Raw genomic sequence first — 20,341 nt, forward strand, 5'->3', positions numbered from 1 at the left:
TATAATACCTCTCCTCCATTTTGAAATCAGAAACAAGATCTCTCGGGCTTGAAACACGAACATAGGCTGATATATAATACCTCTTCATCCATCCCCTAATGTTGTCCTCTCGAGATTGAGATTTTATGGGACTCCTAACTTTTTTATTTGAATCAAACCAAAAACAAAACCGAAATAACAAAATCCAAAACTTTGGAAATTTCCTTGGTTCAGTTGTTTGACTAATCGTTCAGTAATATTTTTATAATTTAATTAACATAATTATACAACTTTAAAATAAAATAAAAAACAAAATTTAAATCAAAACTCAAATTCGTAAATAAAATTATTATAACATGTGGCATTGAGTCAATAATAGGTGGCCCTCTGTTTATAATAATGGAATGAGCACGTTATAGTTCTAATAAATAACGTATGGATAATACATACCGAACTAACTATATTTTTAATATGTACTCCGTCTTTTTTCTTAATACCTTTTTAATATGTACTATTGTACTCTAAAGAATACTAAATATTGCTGCATGTTTTCTGTGATGAATTTGACTTTTTTATTCTGCTGAAAAAAAAGTCTTGTTATTTTATTCGCCATGTGGCCTTTTATAAAGGGCTCGACAGGGATGAGATGTACCCACAACAAGCAAACTTGTATTCATAACTAAAAGAAGAACCTTAACGCAAAACGAAGATAATCGATGGCGAGCAACGGTAATATTAACTGCACTACAAACGACGTTGTTTGGCAGTTCAAAGGAAACGGTGCGACGAGTGATGCAGCTGCGGTGACGTTGAAAAAACTCGTCTTTGGAATGTTTAAACACTGCAACTTCAACAATGGAAAGACCATTTTACCCTGCTTGACTAATAGCTTCAAGACTTGCCCTGAAGCGGAAGAAGCGGTGGCTGCAGCCGTCCGCTCCGGCATGGCCAACTCATATGCACCTAGCCCCGGAACTTCTAATGCTAGAAGGTTGGATCTGAAAATTCATTATTTTATCAAAAACAGAAAAATAAAGTTTATAATCAATAACTTAATTAGTATTTTCATATATTATATTTCTTTTTGAGTTAAATTTTAGTTTTTAATAATAGTTAAATCAGTCACAAAAAAATTAATGATATGTGGTTAAAAAAAATTAATAATACAGAAGATTCTTTATTGCTGAGATATCTTCTAAAAACTTTGAATAGAGTTGCTCGTAAGATGAGATTGCGAATGACTGAATTGTATTTTTTTTTTCTCAGGGCGGTGGTAGATTATCTAAATGGCGAGCTTCCTACTAAGCTAAGGCCGGAGGATGTATATATCACGGGCGGATGCAACCAAGCGATTGAGATCTTAATAGATTCTCTCGCAGGCAATCCAGCAGCCAACATTCTGCTTCCTAATCCAGTATATCCTCACTATGATGCTCGCGCTATGTACAGCGGTGTCGAAGTTCGCAAATACGATCTTCTCCCGGAAAGAGATTTTGAGATTGATCTGGACGCCCTCGAGGCTGCTGCCGATAAGAATACAGTCGCACTTGTTCTTGTCAACCCCAACAATCCATGTGGAAATGTCTACACTTACGATCATCTTAAAAAGGTGTAGTTTTTTTTCATATATAGCCTTTATATATGTGTGATATTGTGTAGTGTTAGAATTTTTATTGGTATACGAACTAACATGTTTGTTATATTGATCTATCTTTAGGTTGCGGAGATGGCTAGGAAACTCGGTATACTGGTTATATCCGACGAAGTATATGATCAGGTTGTATATGGAGACAGACCCTTTGTTCCAATGGGGATATTTGCATCAATAGCTCCGGTGATCACGCTCGGATCCATATCCAAAGGATGGGTTGTACCTGGCTGGAGAATCGGCTGGATGGCCATCAACGATTCTAATAGCATTCTTAAACAAGCAGGGGTTAGTCAATTTCCTTTTAACTGATTTCTTAATTAAAAGGTGTTTTGTAGACGTATAAAAAGTAAAATATAACAACTATAACCAGCAATTTAATTATATGATTTGTGGAGACTCATTAGAAAGTCTAGCTAATTGAAGTTTTTGGCTTTTCTTGACACCAGGTACTCCAATCAATAGAGGATTGTCTTGAGTTAACTCCACAACCATCATTTATTCTTCAGGTTGGTAGTCCCTGGCTAACAATTACACGTATCAGCTCTTATCATAGAGTTTCGGTTTCCTAATAAACAAACGTTTCTAAATGATGTGACTTTCTATCCTTCTTTATTGATTTTCTTAGGAAGCACTTCCTGAAATATTGGAGAAAACACCAAAGGAGTACTTCGTCAAGAAGAATAAAGCTATGAAACGCAACGTAGAGCTTTCATTTGAGAGGCTACGGGACATTCCTTGTCTTTTTTGCCCCAAGAAACCTGAATCTTGTTCTTACTTATGGGTATTTTCTTTGATTTTCAACTCATTATTACGGAACATAAACTCACAATCTACATGTATATGGATCATAATTTTGTAAATGATTTATTTTGCAGTTAAGGCTTGACACATCAGTGTTAGATAATATAGAAAATGATCTCGAGTTTTGCACGAAGCTAGCCAGTGAAGAGAGTCTAATCCTTGTACCAGGTATTGATCTCTTTTAGTACATATATATATATATATATATATGAAAATCACATGATATAGTTATCTATATCCATTTGCATTAGGTTTCAGTTAATTAAGCTTATTGATCTACAATATGATCAATGTTTTTGTTTATTTATTCATAGTTTTTGTTGGACTTTTTGCAGGAGTGGCTTTCGGATCGAACAATTGGGTGAGGATCTCGATCGGCACTGAAGAATCAGAGTTAGAGGAGACATACGATAGGTTAAAAAGTTTCTACGGTCGTCATGCCATTTCTAAAGAAAGTATTAAACCCAATGGTCATAAGACTGTCGTTAATCAAAGAGTTGTCTCTGTCATCTGAATGTAATCATCTTATGCTACAAGTCCATGAGACTTGCTGTTTATCTCTATATGTTTTGTGGTAATGAAATAAAGATTTGAGAAAAATACATGAATATTTATCTGCCTTAGTTTCCTCCCCCCAAAACGTTTGACCACCGAACTAGAAACCGTAAATACATGAAACCCTTCGTCCCGCCAGCTGAGAATTTGGTTTGTTTATATAATAGTTTAGACTATCAGTTTGTTTTTTCAGAAACTTGACTATCGGTTTGTTAGTACTAAAAAACATTTTAAAATATAAGGCTATCAAAATGAGTTATAACTAATCAGCTGTCTTAGTTCAACTGATTTTTCATGACCATGATCTCTATTCTTTAGGTTTATTTAATAAATGAGTTTAATGATTGCGCTTTAATTAAACTACGAGTTATATGAGCAATTTTTAATGAACATGAGTTAACTCATGAAATTGATTATTTTTATTTTATACATTACTTCTATTTCTTTACATCAATCATATTTATTTTCTAAAACTAAAATGTAAAACTAAAAAGTTATTAATATATATATATATATATATATATATATATATTAATCTCCATATTGAATATTTTTACACTACAAGAAAACATGTTTATAATAACAAAAAGTTACGAGAAAATATTTCCGATAAGGATGTATATCCTAACGGAAAACTTCAATATAACTTTCGATAATGATGTATATCCTAGCGTACTGCCATTGAACCAAGTCCATAAAAAGTTGGGAGATTGAATTAAGAAAGCTGACCAAAAGTGCAATGGGATTGTTGTCATACGCAAGATAAAAAAAAAAAAAAGAAGACAATAACATTACAATTGCTCAGGTATAAAGGATAACAACGGTGAAATAAGTAGCTTTGAAGTGGATTACAATGCCTTCTGGAGATAAACACAACTCGTTTAGATTAGATCCAAATGTTGCTTCTAATGGAGTAGCTGACAAGAAACAAGGTGGTAGCAACATTACCGTTGCTCTGCTAAAATGATTTTACAACTTCAATATTATGATAACTAGGAGACGAAACCCCGCGCAAGCACGGGGTTGTTGACAATTAGATATGTTGTGATAATTTAAAAATATTATTGCTAAGTGTTGTCGAGGTTCTGGTAATTCTAATGGTGATGCTATCTTTTGGAGCATACCAAACCTTTACTAAAAGTATTACACGAACTGCCCATTGTTAAACCCTGAAAACGTAATTCGCCAACATATAAGCTTTGGCTCGACTGCCTTTCTTTGTCAATGTAAATATGAGTTCAAGAGGTTGCATTCAGATGACCTGCAAGTACGTAATAGTTAGGATCATAAGGTTTGTAGTTCCAGGCGTATAAAAAGAGAAGGGGCAATAGAAGGGTTGACCTCCAACGAATTTGGAACTAATGATTATTGCAAGAATAATCTTAGGCTCGACACCTGTCCACTCTTATTTTTGGTGAAGTAGGCTAGCTTGGCCGTAAAAAACATTGACGCAGACAGTTGTAGACCTGCGTTTAAGTGTGGATTCAGATAAGGACCTTAGGAAGATATTAACCTACACACAAGGCTATTAAAAACCTAAGTGGCTGATAAATATGTTAGGTACCTGTCAAATTTTGGATGTTAACCATTGTGTGCTAAGTGTATGGGCACGATCACTGCAAGTTGTCTTGATGAGAGTCATTTACCCTAATATGTATGACACTGATAACTTAAGAACCTTTTGGAGAGGAATTAATTAATTTAGGAAATGCTGGAGTGAAGAGATATACCTGACAGATCCCTTTTTATTTGTATTTTCTAGGGCCATGAGTTGATAAGAAACTGGTTTCCATATGAAATCTGACCCAGGAGATCCGTGAGAAAGGATAGACTGAGACGTAGCACCAGAATGAGCATCCTCCTAGAAATCAGATGTGATCCAAGATAAATGTGTGTTGGTCTCAAACATTATCCTTACATTCAAACCCGTAGAGAATAGTCAGTTTCTCTCCTACTAACAGTACACAGCGCAAGACATATAATAGCTAACCAAGATGCTAAAGATTATCATGTTAACTCCTTAGCAAGATGCAAACTAATTTTTTTTTTACTTTCCGAAAAAAACCTGACCTATATCCAGTCAAAGCACGGTATAGTACTCCATCAAGTTTTGCCAGCTTATTGCAATAACTCATCTGTTGTCTTGCATGCTTCACGTTCAACTCTTGCATATCCTCAACATCAAAAGTTAACTCAAAACATGAAAATTAACCTGTCAAATTTAAAAACAGAGCCATGTTAGTTATTTGGCGTCTGTTTTTTTTAGTGATGATGCTTTCATCAAATATGCAGAATTAGAGAGTAAGTTACTGAACAACAAAGGCTTCATAGGGGAAAGCGAAAAGACTAATGAACATTTAATCTTCACTAATAAGCAATGTGAATTCGTTGCTTATCATCTCAGCACAATATAAAATATATTGTCCAAAAGGTAATCGTTACACAGAAGTAACAAAACATTGAAGTCAAACTGTAAAAAGTCTCTGCTACTAATATTATCAACACTCACAATAAAATTTAATGCCACCAAACCTGCTATTGTAGGTGTCACCAAGATTTCGCCTTCAGGGTTTGTGTCGGCTTCAGGAGAGATCTCCATCACAGGCACATCAGTTGAAACAGGCTTCTCCGCATCCATAGCTTGCGGACAGAGAATCCAAGCTCCGGCTCTCCAGATTCCGATCCAGGATCCGAAACCGGTCCTTGATTCTAAACCGGGATCTCGCTCACCGACGAAGACCCCACCGGTTCCGCCGTCGCCGCCTAGGTTTTAAAAAAAAAATCAAAAATCAGATTCGAAACCAAAAAAAAATTCAGATTCGGATAAGAACTAACGTACAGATTCAATAACTGCATCGATCTTGACCTTAGATCGCCTGGTAGGACGTGGAGATGATGAAGAGGGTTCAGGGAGTGAAGAAGAAGAAGTGCAAAAACGCTTGGAAATGGAAGAGCTACATCTCGTCTCAACGAAACACAGGACACCATAAATCAATAAGCCCACGCCTTTAGTCTTAGCCCATTTGTTTAGCCCATTCGTTAAATTTTTTTTAAAAAAAGCGGGTGGAACCCACAAATATGCTGATGTGGCGGCAAGGGAGAGCCCCAACTCTCTCATTATAGTATAGATTATAGTTGATTTTTTGTTGTTGTCAACTTAATTGTATTTAATCAAAATTCATATCACGACATTTTCGCATAGGAATTGTAGACAACAGTTAAAAATTCTCCGTTGATTTGGATTCGATAGAGCAGTATATAATCATAGTTAATTTCATAAATAGTTAATGGACTTAAATGTTATATAATTTATGTTTTTTCCTTCACCACTTCACACTTGACACGTCTTCTTCCTCCAATGACTGTTCTCTCACTCACACTCGCAGCATCACCTTTCTTCTACGCGCTTCCCTCTACCGCGTCCAAAACACGCGCCTCACCTCCACTAATCACTACCGCCTCTTTCTCTCTTTCCCGAAGACCGGAGCTTAACCAGGATCGCCGGCGATCAATCAAAGCCATGTCCCGTGACATCCGCAGTCCCGATCCGCCGGAGGTGATGGAACTGGCAGACGAATCTGATTTCGAGAAGCTTCTCTCGTCGTCGGAGAATCGTATCTCCATCACTGGCTTCGGCTCTCTTCTCTCAGGTGAGTACATTTAAGAGCTGTATGATGATCGGTCGTGAACATCGACATTGATGATTGATTTGCCTTCTTTTTGTTTCTCGTTAGAGAGAAGCGCGAGGAGCACTTTCCCGGATTTGGAGAATTTCAGAGTCGCGAAACTGCAAGGCTTCCGGCGAGTATTCGCCCACGCCGCTCCCATCTTCTTCGAGCGCGGCATCGCCAATCTCGAAACTAAGGTTTTTTTATTTTTATTACAGCATATCTATGTTCTGTAATGAAACACTCTTCTGTAATGAATAAAGTTAAAAAAAGACATTTACAGAGTAATTAGTCGTATTGGGTTTTGCATAATAGAGATTCTTCCTTAGGCATATGTGAAAAACAAGTCTTTTGAGTTTTGTGAACTGTGTGATGATACATGAAAACAGGAGTTCTCAAGCTTGAGTGTTGAGCCATGTGAAGGAGAGAGCCTTGTGGTTAGTGTCTTTGAGATTAATCAATCTGAGGTATGACTTGAAGAAATATAGCACCATTTGATTTCAATTCTCTGATGATATAATATATATGACTCTTATTGACGATTCCAACACACACAACAGATTCCTGCTTTTATACAAAGGGAGCTTGAGTTCCGTTTTCTTGCTGTGAGTGTCACACTTGATTTAAAGATATGCTTTTATTTTTGTTGTCACACTTGCTTATGTTTCTTCTTCTTCAAACATAGGTTGTTCCTGAAACATTGCAAGGCAAACCTTTCACCCATTCTGCGGTTCGTCTATATTTCTAAACAAATCTTTTTGTTTTATTTCGTTTGATGCTCTTTGTAAAGTCTGAGTTTTTGAGGCATGAAACAGGTACTTTGTGGTAGATACAGTGATGAGGAGTTTTTCCAGATTAGATGCAAAGGTTCTCAGTCTTATTATCTAAACACATCTCAAAAAGCGAAAGCAGGACTATATATGCCTTGTTCTTGTTCTGTGCAGGAAACAAAGAGATATACTTTCAACATTATGGAAGATTCAACATTGACAAGATATGGCGGGACGACATCTTACCTTGTCGTCTCTATCTAAGACACTGGTACTCTCTACTTTCTCACTCCCCATATCATTTCAGACTTGTTAATAAGAGATAACAGAGCACTAAAAGTTGGTTTCTTGAATTAACTGGGAATAAATATTTTGGTAGTTTGATGGGTAAATAAAACTAACATGCATGATTTCATATACTGTGGTGCTGAAACCAAAATCAAAACTTTGCTTTTTGTGGTTGCAGTGTGTTGGCAGCTAAGAATTTGGGAGATGAAGCTTACAATAACTTTCTGGATCATACCTTCTTGGGAGACCGAAGAACAACCATAAGAGAGTATTTAAGCAGCAAAGGTTCTGGGATTATGGAAGAAGAACCACCTGAGACACTCAAGTCCAGATATGGCGGTTGATCAAACAGTTGACTTCTTCACCTATTCTTCTTCTATCAAACTCAAAAAATAAAAATATAAACCGATAGGTATTTATGTTTAAGGTTTGATATAATAAATAAACGTGAAAACTACACTATTGTTTTTGGATTGTAAACTTAATCTGTCCCACATCGGTAGTTATGGGCAAGGGTTGCTTTCTCGCTGCGCTATAAAAGGATGATTCGTGTGGGCTGGAAGAGCTAACCCGTTTCTGTCAGAGGAAGAGGATGATTCGCTTATGATCGTTTAGAGACGGCGGATCGTGCCTCCAAAACTTGACGGACATTATTCTATAAGGCGAGTGGGCCTTGCCTTACTTCGGTTGGGCCTGCCCGTCAATTTTTGGAAGCCTCGATACAATTCGAGGCTCTACCCACTAACCCATCTCGAATTACTTTAACCGGATTAAACTGTTTTCACACACAAAGAATTCAACCTGTACCCTATATATGGTGCATTTCATGTATCAAACAGATTAATCTGTAACCTGGCTTTGAACAAAATAATAATAACGGAATTAATTCGGTTCGGACATTATCTTGATTGAACCGGAAATAGCCCACCGGTCTCGATCGCTAACACTGTTCCTACTTATTACTAAAAGATAACTCCAATTTTGAAGTTCTGATCAGCCTTTCATGGATCTCACTTTCACCCACAGATTCGTGAACGTCAACGGAATCAACATGCACTTCGCCGAGAAAACTCCCTCCGTCGCCTCCGACGGAGCAGCTCCACCTCCTCCGACGATACTCTTCCTCCACGGATTCCCGGAGCTCTGGTACACGTGGCGGCACCAGATGACGGCTCTCTCTTCCCTAGGCTACCGCACGATCGCTCCCGACCTGCGCGGATACGGAGACACGGAGGCGCCGGAGAGAGCGGACGCGTACACGAGCCTCCACGTGGTCGGAGATCTGATCGGACTGATCGACGCGGTGGTGGGAGGTGATCGGGAGAGAGTGTTCGTGGTGGGGCACGATTGGGGAGCGATCATCGCGTGGCATCTCTGTCTACTCAGACCGGACAGGGTAAAGGCTCTGGTGAACATGAGCGTGGTGTTCGAGCCTTGGAGCCTCAAGAGGAAACCGATCCCAATGTTTAAATCGTTCTACGGAGATGACTACTATATCTGCAGGTTTCAGGTCCCGTGTTTGTTTCTTTTGAATTAGACTGTTAATTGAATAAAACAGTAGATACTACGGAGGGTCCCAATGGTAACATGAGGGATAAAATAGTAACAAAAATGTATAGATATATAGTTTTATATGTAGAGATTTTAGTTACCGCGGTGCGAGACGGTTTTGTTTGAGATTCAGACCGAGACAAGAGATGTTTTTCTTTTGTTTTTGTTTGTTTGTAATCAGAAGAATGGGATTTTGCAGGAGTATGGGGAAATAGAGGCGGAGTTCGCTAAAGTTGGCACGGAACGGGCGCTTATGGAGTTTTTAACGTATAGTGATACTGGTCCTATACTCTTACCTAAAGGGAAAAGCTGTGATGATTATGATGATCCTGTTTCACTCCCCTCTTGGCTAACAGAGTATGATGTTAAGTATTACGTTTCCAAGTACGAGAAGAGTGGCTTCACTGGACCTGTTAACTACTACCGAAACATGGACCGGTATGTTTCCTCACTTACATAATTCTGATTGCGTTACTCTCTTGCAAGAATTGTTTTTGTTTTTCTTTTTTAAGTATGAGAATCAGTTTCTGCTTTGCTCTTTTTGCAGCACGTGGGAGATGATGGGGACATTCTCAAACGCTCAGGTGAAAGTTCCGGTTAAGTTTATAATCGGAGACCAAGATTTGACGTATCACATTCCAGGGACCAAGAAGTACATCCACGATGGCCGGTTTAAGAGCCACGTACCGTTGTTAGACGAAGTTGTCGTAATTAAAGGCGTTGGTCATTTTCTCCATGAGGAAAGGCCTGAGGAGATAAGTAAACACATCCACGACTATTTCCGCACTTTTTAGACCCAAATTGTAATTTAGGTATTACACAAAGATAAAGAAAATGCTCTTCGAATTACATAAATGAAATTTGCATAAACGTTGTTACCTCTGTTATGTAATGTTTTTGTAGATGCATGACATGTACCTGGAAGACACTTTAAGCCAAGGTTTATTATCCAAACCTGTTTAACACATGCGGATTGAACATAACAAAATATCTTTTGCAACGATGAGCTATCTTGGGTCATTTCAATTGTTTAACCAGACTTGAAGAGAAGAACAGCTTTTTGGTCGAGGTAGAAGTAAACGAAATGGTTGGTCTCGTGTGTTACATATGAACCTGCAGGACAAAAAAGGCATCACAGGCTAAGGAACAAGTAAAGATTCACAAGAGGAATGTAATTGTTCGACTAAGCACAAAGGACTGACTCATCATCATATAAAGATTCAAACAATTTTGATGAAGCTAAGTAAGATGTAGATCAAAAATTTCATATGGCAGACTCAAAGGGATAAAACCTAGCTAGTTGGTACCAGCACCAATCTTACAAATCACTATTTACTAGTTTCATCAATTAAGCGCACAAAAAAAAACGATTCAAAGGCAAGAAGAAGAACATTTCCAACATAAGTCTATAGTTAGAATAAGAGAAAGCAACCAAAACTATTATTAACCCAGTCGAGAATCATGAAAGAAGGCACAATCAAAAAAAAGGAGCCAAAGAAGATTCAAAAAGACTAACCAAAGTTGCGGCCAACGATGCAGTGCCAAGTAGGACCATGAATCTTGTCAAACTCCTTCTTAATATTCTCAGCTACCTCCTTCTCCACACTGTACTTCTCAAATGCCTGCCACCACCACAAATAGAGACATGTCTAAGACACATGTATACATATACATAGAGATAGAGAGAGGGTAAGTAATGTATGTATGTACGGTGATAGCGATGTGGATAGCTTCCTTCTGCATATCCTCTTTCATGTCCGCACTCTTTATTACAGCTCCTCGTTTCCCCGCCGCTTCATCTTCCGGATTAGTAGTAGATCTCCGATCATCCGGATTTGTTTGCGCCGGTGCGCCTCCTCCCTTCACACTCTTCTTCCTCCTACTCCCCTCACTCATACTCTTCCTTCCGCGGTGATTCTTTTTTCTTTTTTTTTTCACGAAATCAGATTTGCAGCTCAAAATAGAAAATGCTAAAAGCACGGACGCCGAGGAGTGTGTAGTGGAAAGTCTCTCTAGTCAGCACTCAGTCACTACTTCAGTAAAAAATATTTCTACTTAATTACTTTTACACACACATATATGCAGGGGCGAAGCCGGCCCATTTAATTCATGGGTGCACCTTTGTTAATAAAAATAAAAAATGCATATAAAAGGGATCGACAGTGGGAAAATATGGGTGCACAAACTACATTTTACCATATGAACTTACAAATTTTTGATGTTTTTACATACAAATATTGAAATTTAAAAAAAATTGTGGGTGCATTTGCCTTCCACTTAGCTTCGCCACTGCATATATGTATACTAAGAGACTAACCACAAGGACCAAACAATAATCATGTTTTTGATCAAAAAAAAAGCAATAATCATGCTCTTAGTAATATTTTGGTATAAGAAATTAATAATTTCCAGTTACGCAAAAGTTCCAATACAATTTAATAAATCCAACTGCTTTTTAAATTTATAAATTATTCTAACTAACTAATAAAATTTATATAAAACTAGATAATGTTTTTATGAAACAATTCTTTTTCCTCTAACATAATCTGTTTTAGAAAATAGACAGAGACTATTAAACTTTGTTATGGCATCGTTTTGTCAGGGTACACTGCAATCTGTTAGTGGCATTCATTCAGTATTCATATCTGAAAGCCCATTTTTATCATCTTTGGATTGAAATTTAAACAAAGGATGAAAACCCATCCCCTTTCATGAGGCTGTTTTTGTAATCGATAGATGGTCTCAAGCCCATTATTATAGCATTGTGTTTTATCTTCAAATGCATTTCTGACAGGAAAAAAAATTAAACCATTGTAAACCAGTAACTTTTATACTGGCATATTATAAAAAATATTTTGGTGGAATAGAATAAAATTTATTTTTATATGATTTATGATTAGTAACCTTCCTGGCATATTATAAAAGTTATTTTGATGGAAAAGAATAAGTTTTAGTTCTATATGATTTATGATTAGTAACATTATCATTTTGAGCCGATTTTATTTCACATCTATTATATAATAAGATTATTTTCAATATATTACTTTAGTTTTTTTAAATAAAATAATTATATAATGAAGTCGAGTTTTATTCAAATCCTATTTCATTTTTGAGTGAAATAGGACAATGAATAAAAATAAATGCATTATTCCATTTAGTAAACATATTTTGTTACTTTATTATGAAATTAAAAATAGAATATGATTCTATTTTTTATTTAAAATTTAATATTGTTGGAAAAATAAATTGGTGTTGGGAATGCTCTAAGACGTTCGTGAATTGTATCTTCCATGAATGCAAATGGTGGTGAACGAAATGTCTCAGTCACCAACTTAAGGGTCCTTGACCGTGATGTTGTCACACATGTCGATTCTATTTTCACTGATCTCTCGTTGATCCCTATTTCTGTGTACACATACGATACGCATCCCTGTTTAATGGAAATTGAATAGGCGTGGATTAAAAAGAAGATAAAATTATTTATGTTGTTTTAAGTCTTGAAAATGACCTCAAAATCGTATAGATGGTTGTGGTTGAAGTTTATTAGCGACTAAATTGACCTAGTCAAGAATCTCAACAAGAGATACAAAATTGGTTTTTCAACTTGTATGTAGATTAATCTTAAAATTAAATACAACGGTTGCTACTTGCTAGTAAGTATGATGTACATATCTAATTAAAAGCGTAAAACTCATTGGGTTTTTTTCATATAGATTCCTAAGGATAATCCAATAACCGTTGAGTATAAACCTTGAGAACGCGTCAGTTTTTTCTATTCTTCCACCAGTTTAATAATATCTATATACGTCACTATTTATATTCTTTTGTTAAACAATGGAGTACTCTACATTATAGTGTGAACCAGTACATAATAATTTAAAACCTATATAAAAGCCGCCCAAAAGAAAAAATAATGAAAATAAAGGTCGCTTACCCCCTAATTAAGTTGCTTCATCATCCCCATCTCTCTTTCTCATTCTCATTTTTTCCTTCAGAGACTCTTTCTTCCAGAAATGGCAGAGCCAAGTTTCTATATCGGAGTCATAGGTAAAATAACCCTTCTTCATACGCGTGCTTATATCTGTTCATGTATATACACGAGTGTGCACGCGTACATGTGCCGGTAAACTATATACCATATATAGTACTTAACCATACATAGCTCCTGTAACTTTTGTTTGACGCAGGAAATGTAATCTCCCTTCTCGTCTTCCTCTCACCAGTGTAAGCTCTCTTTCTCTCATCTCGAGATTTCGGAAGAAGTAGCAAAACTGAGATATAGTATATAGTTTTCTTTTTCGATTATTCATGGATCGGTCTAATTATATATACAAAACGTTCAGGGAGACGTTTTGGAAAATAGTGAAGCGAAAATCGACCGAAGAGTACAAAAGCTTGCCGTACATTTGCACGTTGTTAGGATCGACGTTATGGACATACTACGGCATCGTCACTCCCGGAGAATATCTTGTCTCAACCGTTAATGGCTTTGGTTCTCTTGTTGAAATCATCTATGTCTTGCTTTTTCTCATTTATGTCCCTCGACATCTCAAGGTTTTTGTTTATTTTATTTCTTTTATAAATGATATGACTGATATATATGTGCTTCTTGATCTCCTGAGTTTCTTATATGATAGCTGGTTGAAATCTGCAAGTTTTTGTTTGATGCAATTATTCAGATTCAGATCTGACTATCCGTATTTTTTCTATATCACATTTTCTTTAAAAGTCAAGTTGATTAAAATATGTGATCCACTTGTTATAAGATAATACTATAATGACTTGTAAAGTTGATTTCCTAATATGTATCGTTTGGTTGATATAATTTAAGTTCTTTTGGTTCGCAGTTAAATACAATCGTAGTGGTTGCGTTGTTGAACGTCTTTTTCCCAGTAGTAGCGATTGCTGCCACGAGAAGTGCGTTTCAAGATGAGAAAATGCGTTCTCAATCGATGGGGTTCATCTGTGCTGGCCTCAACATTGTAATGTATGGTTCTCCTCTTTCTGCTATGGTAAGTTCATTCGTAACTTTAACATATCTGTCCAAAACACTATATATTATATTGAGCATAGCTGTTTTATATTACCCACGTTTTGAAATAAAGAATGTGGCCTTTATATAAACTAATTTTCGAAATTTATTCTGTCAATATCAGATAGACATCATTCAATCATGTTGGTTTCTTGACATTCATATCCACTTGTTCACCTTTATATTTGAATTTAAATACTATTACAAAGAAGACATCACTTATACTTAGAAGAGAAAAAACACTTGCCTATTTTTAAAAACATCTATTGGACCAGAATTTATTTGTATTTTAAAGTTTCTATGTATAATTTTTTATATAAAAACAGAATATATATTAGAAATGGTCTTAAAGTTTATTTAATTGAGTATATTACAAAAACAAGCTTAGTCGTCCACTAATCACAGTTAAAAATGATCCACCTTGGTCTAAAAGACTAATTTTTTCTATAACAACATAATGATTTCTAGCTTTTCCAAAAAAAAAAAGAACATAGTGATTTCTTTTGATTTTGTAGTTTATTCATTGACTATGACTTCTAATTGGTGGTATTAATCAATATTGGTGCGGATAGAATCATTATGTTGCAGAATTCAAGAAATAAGGTTTCTGCGCCATTTTAGTGATGTTTATGGGGAACTAAAATGTCATTTATCGTTCGTATGCAGCAATCATCATGATTTTCAAAAACCATACCAACCTGTGGTATTTTTTAGCACACGTCTTCGAAAAATCGCAGTCAGATAACAACTATTTAAAACTTGCACGTCGTTAGATTTTTCACGTTTCAATTAAAATATAACGTCAGAGTTGTCACAATATGTACCCCACACATAGGTCTATTAATAAATTTTCCAGCTAGTAAAAGCAAACAATTACTTGATGGGTCCATTGTTTATGCAAATCTCAGACAAAGACGTAAGTATAAATAATGGTGTAATATATCTGCTATAAGATGTCATTTTGAATTTTAAATAAAATATATGATATAATATAAGAGATAGGCTTATTATTAATGTTTCTTAAACTAATAATGTTGCAGAAAACAGTAGTGACGACAAAGAGCGTGAAATACATGCCGTTTTGGTTGTCGTTTTTCCTCTTCTTAAACGGCGCGATCTGGGCAGTGTATGCTTCACTCCAACACGACGTTTTTCTACTTGTAAGTAATTCTACTTGACTATTTACGGATCTATGAAAACATGATAGAGCTGTTTCAACGACCCCTTGTCTCTTCGCTATTCCAACAATAACCCCAAAATATTTTTGTCGTTTTCTTGGACACCCCTACTTAAACTCCGTTCATGTCATTTTTTAATCTCCGTTCATGTCATTGTCATGCCATTTTATAACGAACAAAAAAAATCTTCTGGAAGAAAATATGCATAATGATTTTTACAAATTTTAGACTCCAAGACTCCAACATCATACAAATGATTTTTTTTGTTGGCGAGATTTTCACCAATAAAAGTGTGTGGTCAGAGAAATGCTTCTAGAGATTTTATCGGATAGGGATTGATTTTTTTTATTTTATTTTAATTATGCTGTTGAGAATGATACTAATTAATCAATCAATTCTGTGGTTGAAAATGAGTAGGTGCCAAATGGAGTGGGGTTTGTGTTTGGGACAATACAACTCATACTTTATGGAATTTACAGAAACGCCAAACCGGCCGGTTTAAGCTCAAGTAAGATTGCTGCAGATGAAGAGGAAGGCCTCACAGCACGTGCCCCTCTCCTTTCTTAAACCTATTTTATAAAAAATTATAAGATACTTTCTTTTAGTTTTTTGGGGAGTGTTTGTGTTGATTTTCTTTTATAAATAAAATCTTTTTATCATTTCTTTGCCATTATTGTGGTGTACGATTTTTTGTGTCTTGTTTTTTGAAGCAAATTAGATCAAACTGGTGTGTCCTTTTTTTGTCTTGTACTTGTAATGATACACGTTAATATAGTATCGATCGGAGGATTGTCGGCCAGATCAAATAGTGTAGCTTAGTGACATTTAGCTGAAGCTTATGTTAAGCCCATCATAGTATAATGGCATTGTATTGCCCTCTTCTTTTTCCTTTTCAAAACAATATAAAGAAAGAGATGAATAGAGAAGTATGATGTATTCTCTCTATAATGATAGTATTCCTTCCAGGTCCGATTCTGAGCAAAGCCGTAGAGAAAATTGTATGTGCATAATCTCTAATTTTGTTATAACCTTTCAATAAATGGCCTACAGCCTTAAAATTTCGTCCCTGATTCATAGACATAAAAATGATGGTACATGAACTATTACTGTTAAAGTGTTAATAGAATAAAGCAACATATGCCTTGAGAATTCGAGTACATGACCCTTTGTTCTCACCAAAAAAAACAGGACATCCTTATAATCTTCCACAAGAAAACAGAATCATGAAGACATAGTGAGAGACTCCAACAATAGCTTTTGAGATACAGATAGTAAAGAGGTGAGCTTATCAGAAGCGCCTAATCTCCTTGGGTGGTTTGAAATTGACAGGGTGAGTTTCTGGAGTTGCATTCTCATCTTCTTTCCACATCTTTATCGTCTTATCCGCCTCACATGTTACCAATCTCGAACCTGTCTGATCATAACACGCTGCGTATATACCCGCTTCACTCTCCAGTGAACCTGCCATATTCAAAAATATAACATTAGTTAAGACCCCCATCCATAGTTTTATTGCTTTCGAGACCTTAAATATCATTCTTTGAAGCTTTAATCATACACTTTCAAAGGAACATGAAACAAGCTAGAGATCTACGTACCAGGTTGTACAATAGTTTCTGTCTGTTGGAAACTGTGGCCACTCTTCCAGTCCCAGAACCATAAACTTCCATTATCACCTTAATTCGTACAATAGAGATAGGACCAGTTTTAGTTAAAAATGGTAATGAAGGCAAGGTGCTGTATAAAACGATCACAAAAAAAAAGGATTGCGAAACGAATCTATTACCTCCAGTGACCATTACACCATCCTCGTTCACAGCCATTGCGTTAATTATGGTTTTCTGCTGCGAGCTGTTCCATCAAGAAAGACAACACATAAGAAAACTCTTTCTAATGAAAACTCTTTGCTTCAAAAGCACTAGAAATGCAAAGTATGGGCTATGATATCTAGTAAAGACTGACTTACAGCATGTTGTGGCAAAACTCTCCCTTTGGAAGGCTAAACTTTTTGGTGTTGTCAGCTGATGCAGAAGCGAATGCATTCCTAAAAAAAAAAGAAAACATAAGAGATATTATTTAGGAATGTTCACGTGAATCGCCTAGATGATTTTTCTGTTGGAAAGATTAAGTGGAACTACACATACTCTTTAGGATGAAGGGTCATTGCTCTGACAGATTTCTTATGATGTGTTAGAGTCGTCATTGTTTTGCCTGCACAAAAATCATCCCACAATTCCAATAAGCAAGGATCCCCAAATAATGGAATTAAAGTCCCAACAATGGTTGGAGGGGGTAAAATATTACCATATCGAAGGTCCCAGAATTTAATAGTAGTGTCATGAGATCCAGTTACAACTTGTGGGTCCTGCAACATCACAGATCAAAGTAAGTCCTAGTTCTTTATTAAGAGAGGTTCTGAAAGAAAGTTGGAAACTCAAAACAGCAACTCCCACATGGCAAGAAACGTACCATTGGACGAGTGAAGACAGAACAAACGGTGCTCTCATGTCCTGTGAGTGCAAAAATTTGCATCTTGGTGCGAATATCCCACACCTGCATATAAGCAAACATGGACTTTTTATCTACGAGTTCACCAAACCTCAAGCATCAAAACTCAAAAAAGCATAAATAAATATATATATATATATATATATATATATATATATGCAAATTAACAAAGGATATTAATGTTTACAGTGACTTTCTTACCCTGCAGACAGAGTCTCGCCCTCCGGTTAGTAAAACATCCAAAGTTGGGTGAAGAGCTAAGCAATAGACTCCACTCAAGTGACCATGATAAGACCGGATAACCTTATTCTGCTCAAGGTCCCAGCATTTGACTTGCTTATCATCACCAGCAGAGAACATGTATGTATGTCGATTGCTTACAGCAAGGCCTGCAACAAATTCCAAAAAAAGAAGAAGCAGAAGATCAGAACTGTGATCACGGAGACATCTAACATATAAATTGGAAGAGTTTTAAGAGGCTAACCTCGTACTTGCTCGATATGACCAGTAAGTGTTAGCTTCAGAACTCCAGTTGCTACATCCCATATCTAGTAAACATAATAAAAGCAATCAATCAGGAATGCTTCTACAAGCGCTAAATTTGGTGCAACTTATGTTCCAGTAACTAATGGAAGTCTTGTACCATTATTTATGAGTATAACAAGAAACAAATACGGACAAATAAAATTCATACTAAAGAAACAATCACATCTCTATTACCTTGATGGTACGATCCGCTGAACCAGTACAAAACCATTCATTACTGGGGTCAAAGGCGACAGATCTGACCCAACCCAAGTGCCCCTGAATGACCTGTGGAAACGAATAATTAAACGCAAGTCAAGAAACTCCTCAAGCCAACAAAAGGCCAGAATCAGTGTGATGCAGCAATGGTGCTGTCCCAAAGATCTTACCCTGTAATTCTTCCATGGTGCATGCCACTCTGGGCGAGGCCATCTACTCGGTATTCTCTCCATTAATGCAGAAGTTGAAAAGTTCCTGTAAAGAGACACAACAACAACAACAACAAACAAAAGATTCAGAATGATAAATTGCCGTGTAGGCACAAGCTAATAGACTTTCAATGTATTGCAATCAAGATGAAGAAGAATTAAAGGAGAAGAAGAAGACGAAAAAAATACCTTTCATAAGAGGATACATTTGCAGGGATAATGGTGGTGCTTTTGCCTGAGGTACCAATACTGTTCCTACAATTTCAAGAATCGAAATTTCATTAATCAGCATCGTTGACATATAAAGTATATGCATCAACTAGCGTCCATATCAACGAAACAAACTGAGAAAAGGTTAAATACTTACAAGCCCTTTGGCTGTAAAGTTGGACCAACAACAATAGCATTCTCTGTCACACCCTTTTGGGTACTCTTAGAACCTTCAGGACCTGCAGAACTCATCGAGCAATGTTTTAATAAGAAAAAAAATCAAATAAGAGAGAATAAACTATTTTTTTTTGTTAATCTTTCATCAACATAAGAAAAACAGGTGATATGAAGACAATACCTGGGAGAGCAAGAGCACTTGAGGTTCCGGTCTGCTCAGGTTGACGTGGAGGGTGACTCACAGGCTCCACACCTCCAAAAGCAACCTTCATCTACACAAGAAAACATCTGAGAAAATCAACACGCAACTCAAAGCCCGAACTAGGTTTGATCAGTGAATTAAGAGTTTTAACTACAAAACTTTTAACCTAAGTTCCATTAGCATATCAAACTCTCGAGTTTAATCAGTGAAAGACAGAGACTTTATGAAAATCAAACATGTTAATTAGTTTGCCTAAACCTCATCAAGAACCCTAATAAAGTTGGAAGCTTTAAGCAAAAGAGAATATGGGGGGTTTCTAATTTACCTTATGGCTGAGACGAATCTTCTTGCTGCAACGAAGAAAAGAAGAATTTATATATAATTTTTAAAAAATAAATAAATCGAGGATTGGAGAAGAGAAATTGGGGATCGGAGGACTAACGCTTCGGCATCAGGAGGAGGGAATTGGCCATGGACGGGAGAGAAGAGATCAAGTGCTCGTTTCAGGGATTTGATGCTCAACTTCTTCAGCGACTGTGGTTCTATTGATTCGCCCTCCGTCGTCGGACCCGGCATCGTTCTCGCGGTTAGGGTTTAGAGAGAGCGAGAGGGACTTCCCAGAGATAGCGAGAGAGACTGAAGTTGTTAATGGTTTTGTCTTTTTGTAGAATTGATAAATATTGAGCTCTTTTGTTTTATTTACACATCTACCCTCCAATTTCACGATTTTGACGACGGAAACTACGATAAAATAAAATTAACAGATTTTACTGGAATTTTTTTTTTTGGAGAACCATAAATAATTTTTCTTTTTTGGC

At 36.4% G+C, this 20,341-nt stretch overlaps 6 protein-coding genes and 1 long non-coding RNA gene across 11 annotated transcripts; 4 read left to right on the forward strand and 3 right to left on the reverse strand.

Annotated features, from left to right (window-relative positions):
* Window positions 1–628: 628 nt before the first annotated feature.
* On the forward strand, window positions 629–3,048 carry LOC108854582 (probable aminotransferase TAT3). The gene is made up of 7 exons (XM_018628184.2): window positions 629–970; window positions 1,246–1,588; window positions 1,697–1,915; window positions 2,077–2,136; window positions 2,256–2,411; window positions 2,506–2,599; window positions 2,767–3,048. The coding sequence occupies exons 1-7, from the start codon at window positions 696–698 to the stop codon at window positions 2,943–2,945; spliced, it is 1,326 nt and encodes a 441-aa protein (XP_018483686.1). The 5' UTR covers window positions 629–695; the 3' UTR covers window positions 2,946–3,048.
* A 978-nt stretch (window positions 3,049–4,026) lies between these two features.
* On the reverse strand, window positions 4,027–5,996 carry LOC108854587 (uncharacterized). 4 transcript variants are annotated; one of them, XR_001949929.2, is made up of 7 exons: window positions 5,826–5,984; window positions 5,519–5,749; window positions 5,057–5,198; window positions 4,717–4,847; window positions 4,551–4,633; window positions 4,328–4,452; window positions 4,027–4,247 (listed from the first exon to the last, which is right to left on the reverse strand). It is a non-coding gene; the product is annotated as an uncharacterized LOC108854587 (long non-coding RNA). The 4 variants fall into 4 exon arrangements; XR_001949927.2 differs by having other exon boundaries at window positions 4,717–4,899; XR_001949928.2 differs by having other exon boundaries at window positions 4,717–5,198; window positions 5,853–5,996.
* Window positions 5,997–6,305: 309 nt separating this feature from the next.
* On the forward strand, window positions 6,306–8,208 carry LOC108854584 (uncharacterized). The gene is made up of 8 exons (XM_018628186.2): window positions 6,306–6,636; window positions 6,721–6,851; window positions 7,044–7,121; window positions 7,215–7,259; window positions 7,340–7,384; window positions 7,470–7,521; window positions 7,599–7,695; window positions 7,891–8,208. Exons 1-8 carry the CDS (start codon window positions 6,345–6,347, stop codon window positions 8,054–8,056), a joined length of 906 nt encoding a protein of 301 aa, XP_018483688.1. The 5' UTR covers window positions 6,306–6,344; the 3' UTR covers window positions 8,057–8,208.
* A 122-nt stretch (window positions 8,209–8,330) lies between these two features.
* Window positions 8,331–10,264, forward strand: LOC108854583 (uncharacterized). 2 transcript variants are annotated; one of them, XM_057007634.1, is made up of 4 exons: window positions 8,331–9,222; window positions 9,463–9,701; window positions 9,811–10,075; window positions 10,167–10,264. In XM_057007634.1, exons 1-3 carry the CDS (start codon window positions 8,716–8,718, stop codon window positions 10,055–10,057), a joined length of 993 nt encoding a protein of 330 aa, XP_056863614.1. In that variant the 5' UTR covers window positions 8,331–8,715; the 3' UTR covers window positions 10,058–10,075; window positions 10,167–10,264. The 2 variants fall into 2 exon arrangements, with proteins under 2 accessions (XP_056863614.1, XP_018483687.1); XM_018628185.2 differs by lacking the exon at window positions 10,167–10,264 and having other exon boundaries at window positions 9,811–10,143.
* LOC108854585 (uncharacterized) lies at window positions 10,090–11,237 on the reverse strand. The gene is made up of 3 exons (XM_018628187.1): window positions 10,974–11,237; window positions 10,780–10,885; window positions 10,090–10,376 (listed from the first exon to the last, which is right to left on the reverse strand). The coding sequence occupies exons 1-3, from the start codon at window positions 11,157–11,159 to the stop codon at window positions 10,294–10,296; spliced, it is 375 nt and encodes a 124-aa protein (XP_018483689.1). The 5' UTR covers window positions 11,160–11,237; the 3' UTR covers window positions 10,090–10,293.
* A 1,921-nt stretch (window positions 11,238–13,158) lies between these two features.
* On the forward strand, window positions 13,159–16,272 carry LOC108855273 (bidirectional sugar transporter SWEET17). The gene is made up of 6 exons (XM_018629044.2): window positions 13,159–13,310; window positions 13,451–13,487; window positions 13,607–13,817; window positions 14,111–14,275; window positions 15,336–15,455; window positions 15,891–16,272. Exons 1-6 carry the CDS (start codon window positions 13,277–13,279, stop codon window positions 16,038–16,040), a joined length of 717 nt encoding a protein of 238 aa, XP_018484546.1. The 5' UTR covers window positions 13,159–13,276; the 3' UTR covers window positions 16,041–16,272.
* A 277-nt stretch (window positions 16,273–16,549) lies between these two features.
* Window positions 16,550–20,177, reverse strand: LOC108855272 (protein pleiotropic regulatory locus 1). The gene is made up of 16 exons (XM_018629043.2): window positions 19,966–20,177; window positions 19,849–19,873; window positions 19,503–19,593; window positions 19,302–19,383; window positions 19,124–19,189; window positions 18,896–18,980; window positions 18,702–18,794; window positions 18,466–18,529; window positions 18,183–18,370; window positions 17,943–18,026; window positions 17,778–17,838; window positions 17,618–17,684; window positions 17,440–17,517; window positions 17,260–17,324; window positions 17,072–17,149; window positions 16,550–16,934 (listed from the first exon to the last, which is right to left on the reverse strand). Exons 1-16 carry the CDS (start codon window positions 20,097–20,099, stop codon window positions 16,762–16,764), a joined length of 1,434 nt encoding a protein of 477 aa, XP_018484545.2. The 5' UTR covers window positions 20,100–20,177; the 3' UTR covers window positions 16,550–16,761.
* Between the last annotated feature and the right edge of the window lie 164 nt (window positions 20,178–20,341).

This window comes from Raphanus sativus, chromosome 4 (assembly GCF_000801105.2).
Source record: "Raphanus sativus cultivar WK10039 chromosome 4, ASM80110v3, whole genome shotgun sequence".
Lineage (NCBI taxonomy): Eukaryota > Viridiplantae > Streptophyta > Magnoliopsida > Brassicales > Brassicaceae > Raphanus > Raphanus sativus.

Bases quoted from the DNA above. Each gene is read 5' to 3' on its own strand.
- LOC108854583 (XM_057007634.1), top strand. From the start codon at position 8,716: ATGGATCTCACTTTCACCCACAGATTCGTGAACGTCAACGGAATCAAC. The intron at 9,223-9,462 runs GTCCCGTGTTTG...GGGATTTTGCAG, and splicing joins ACTATATCTGCAGGTTTCAG to GAGTATGGGGAAATAGAGGC. The intron at 9,702-9,810 runs GTATGTTTCCTC...CTCTTTTTGCAG, and splicing joins TACTACCGAAACATGGACCG to CACGTGGGAGATGATGGGGA.
- LOC108855273 (XM_018629044.2), top strand. From the start codon at position 13,277: ATGGCAGAGCCAAGTTTCTATATCGGAGTCATAG. The intron at 13,488-13,606 runs GTAAGCTCTCTT...CAAAACGTTCAG, and splicing joins CTCGTCTTCCTCTCACCAGT to GGAGACGTTTTGGAAAATAG. The intron at 14,276-15,335 runs GTAAGTTCATTC...ATAATGTTGCAG, and splicing joins GTTCTCCTCTTTCTGCTATG to AAAACAGTAGTGACGACAAA.
- LOC108854584 (XM_018628186.2), top strand. From the start codon at position 6,345: ATGACTGTTCTCTCACTCACACTCGCAGCATCACCTTTCTTCTACGCG. The intron at 6,637-6,720 runs GTGAGTACATTT...GTTTCTCGTTAG, and splicing joins CTTCGGCTCTCTTCTCTCAG to AGAGAAGCGCGAGGAGCACT. The intron at 7,522-7,598 runs GTTCTCAGTCTT...TGTTCTGTGCAG, and splicing joins TTTCCAGATTAGATGCAAAG to GAAACAAAGAGATATACTTT.
- LOC108854585 (XM_018628187.1), bottom strand. From the start codon at position 11,159: ATGAGTGAGGGGAGTAGGAGGAAGAAGAGTGTGAAGGGAGGAGGCGCA. The intron at 10,886-10,973 runs GTACATACATAC...TGGTGGTGGCAG, and splicing joins CTATCCACATCGCTATCACC to GCATTTGAGAAGTACAGTGT. The intron at 10,377-10,779 runs GTTAGTCTTTTT...TTTGTCCTGCAG, and splicing joins CATCGTTGGCCGCAACTTTG to GTTCATATGTAACACACGAG.
- LOC108855272 (XM_018629043.2), bottom strand. From the start codon at position 20,099: ATGCCGGGTCCGACGACGGAGGGCGAATCAATAGAACCACAGTCGCTG. The intron at 19,384-19,502 runs GTATTGTCTTCA...TGAGTTCTGCAG, and splicing joins AAGTGCTCTTGCTCTCCCAG to GTCCTGAAGGTTCTAAGAGT. The intron at 19,190-19,301 runs GTAAGTATTTAA...TTGAAATTGTAG, and splicing joins ACTTTACAGCCAAAGGGCTT to GAACAGTATTGGTACCTCAG.
- LOC108854582 (XM_018628184.2), top strand. From the start codon at position 696: ATGGCGAGCAACGGTAATATTAACTGCACTACAAACGACGTTGTTTGG. The intron at 971-1,245 runs GTTGGATCTGAA...TTTTTTTCTCAG, and splicing joins GGAACTTCTAATGCTAGAAG to GGCGGTGGTAGATTATCTAA. The intron at 2,137-2,255 runs GTTGGTAGTCCC...TGATTTTCTTAG, and splicing joins AACCATCATTTATTCTTCAG to GAAGCACTTCCTGAAATATT.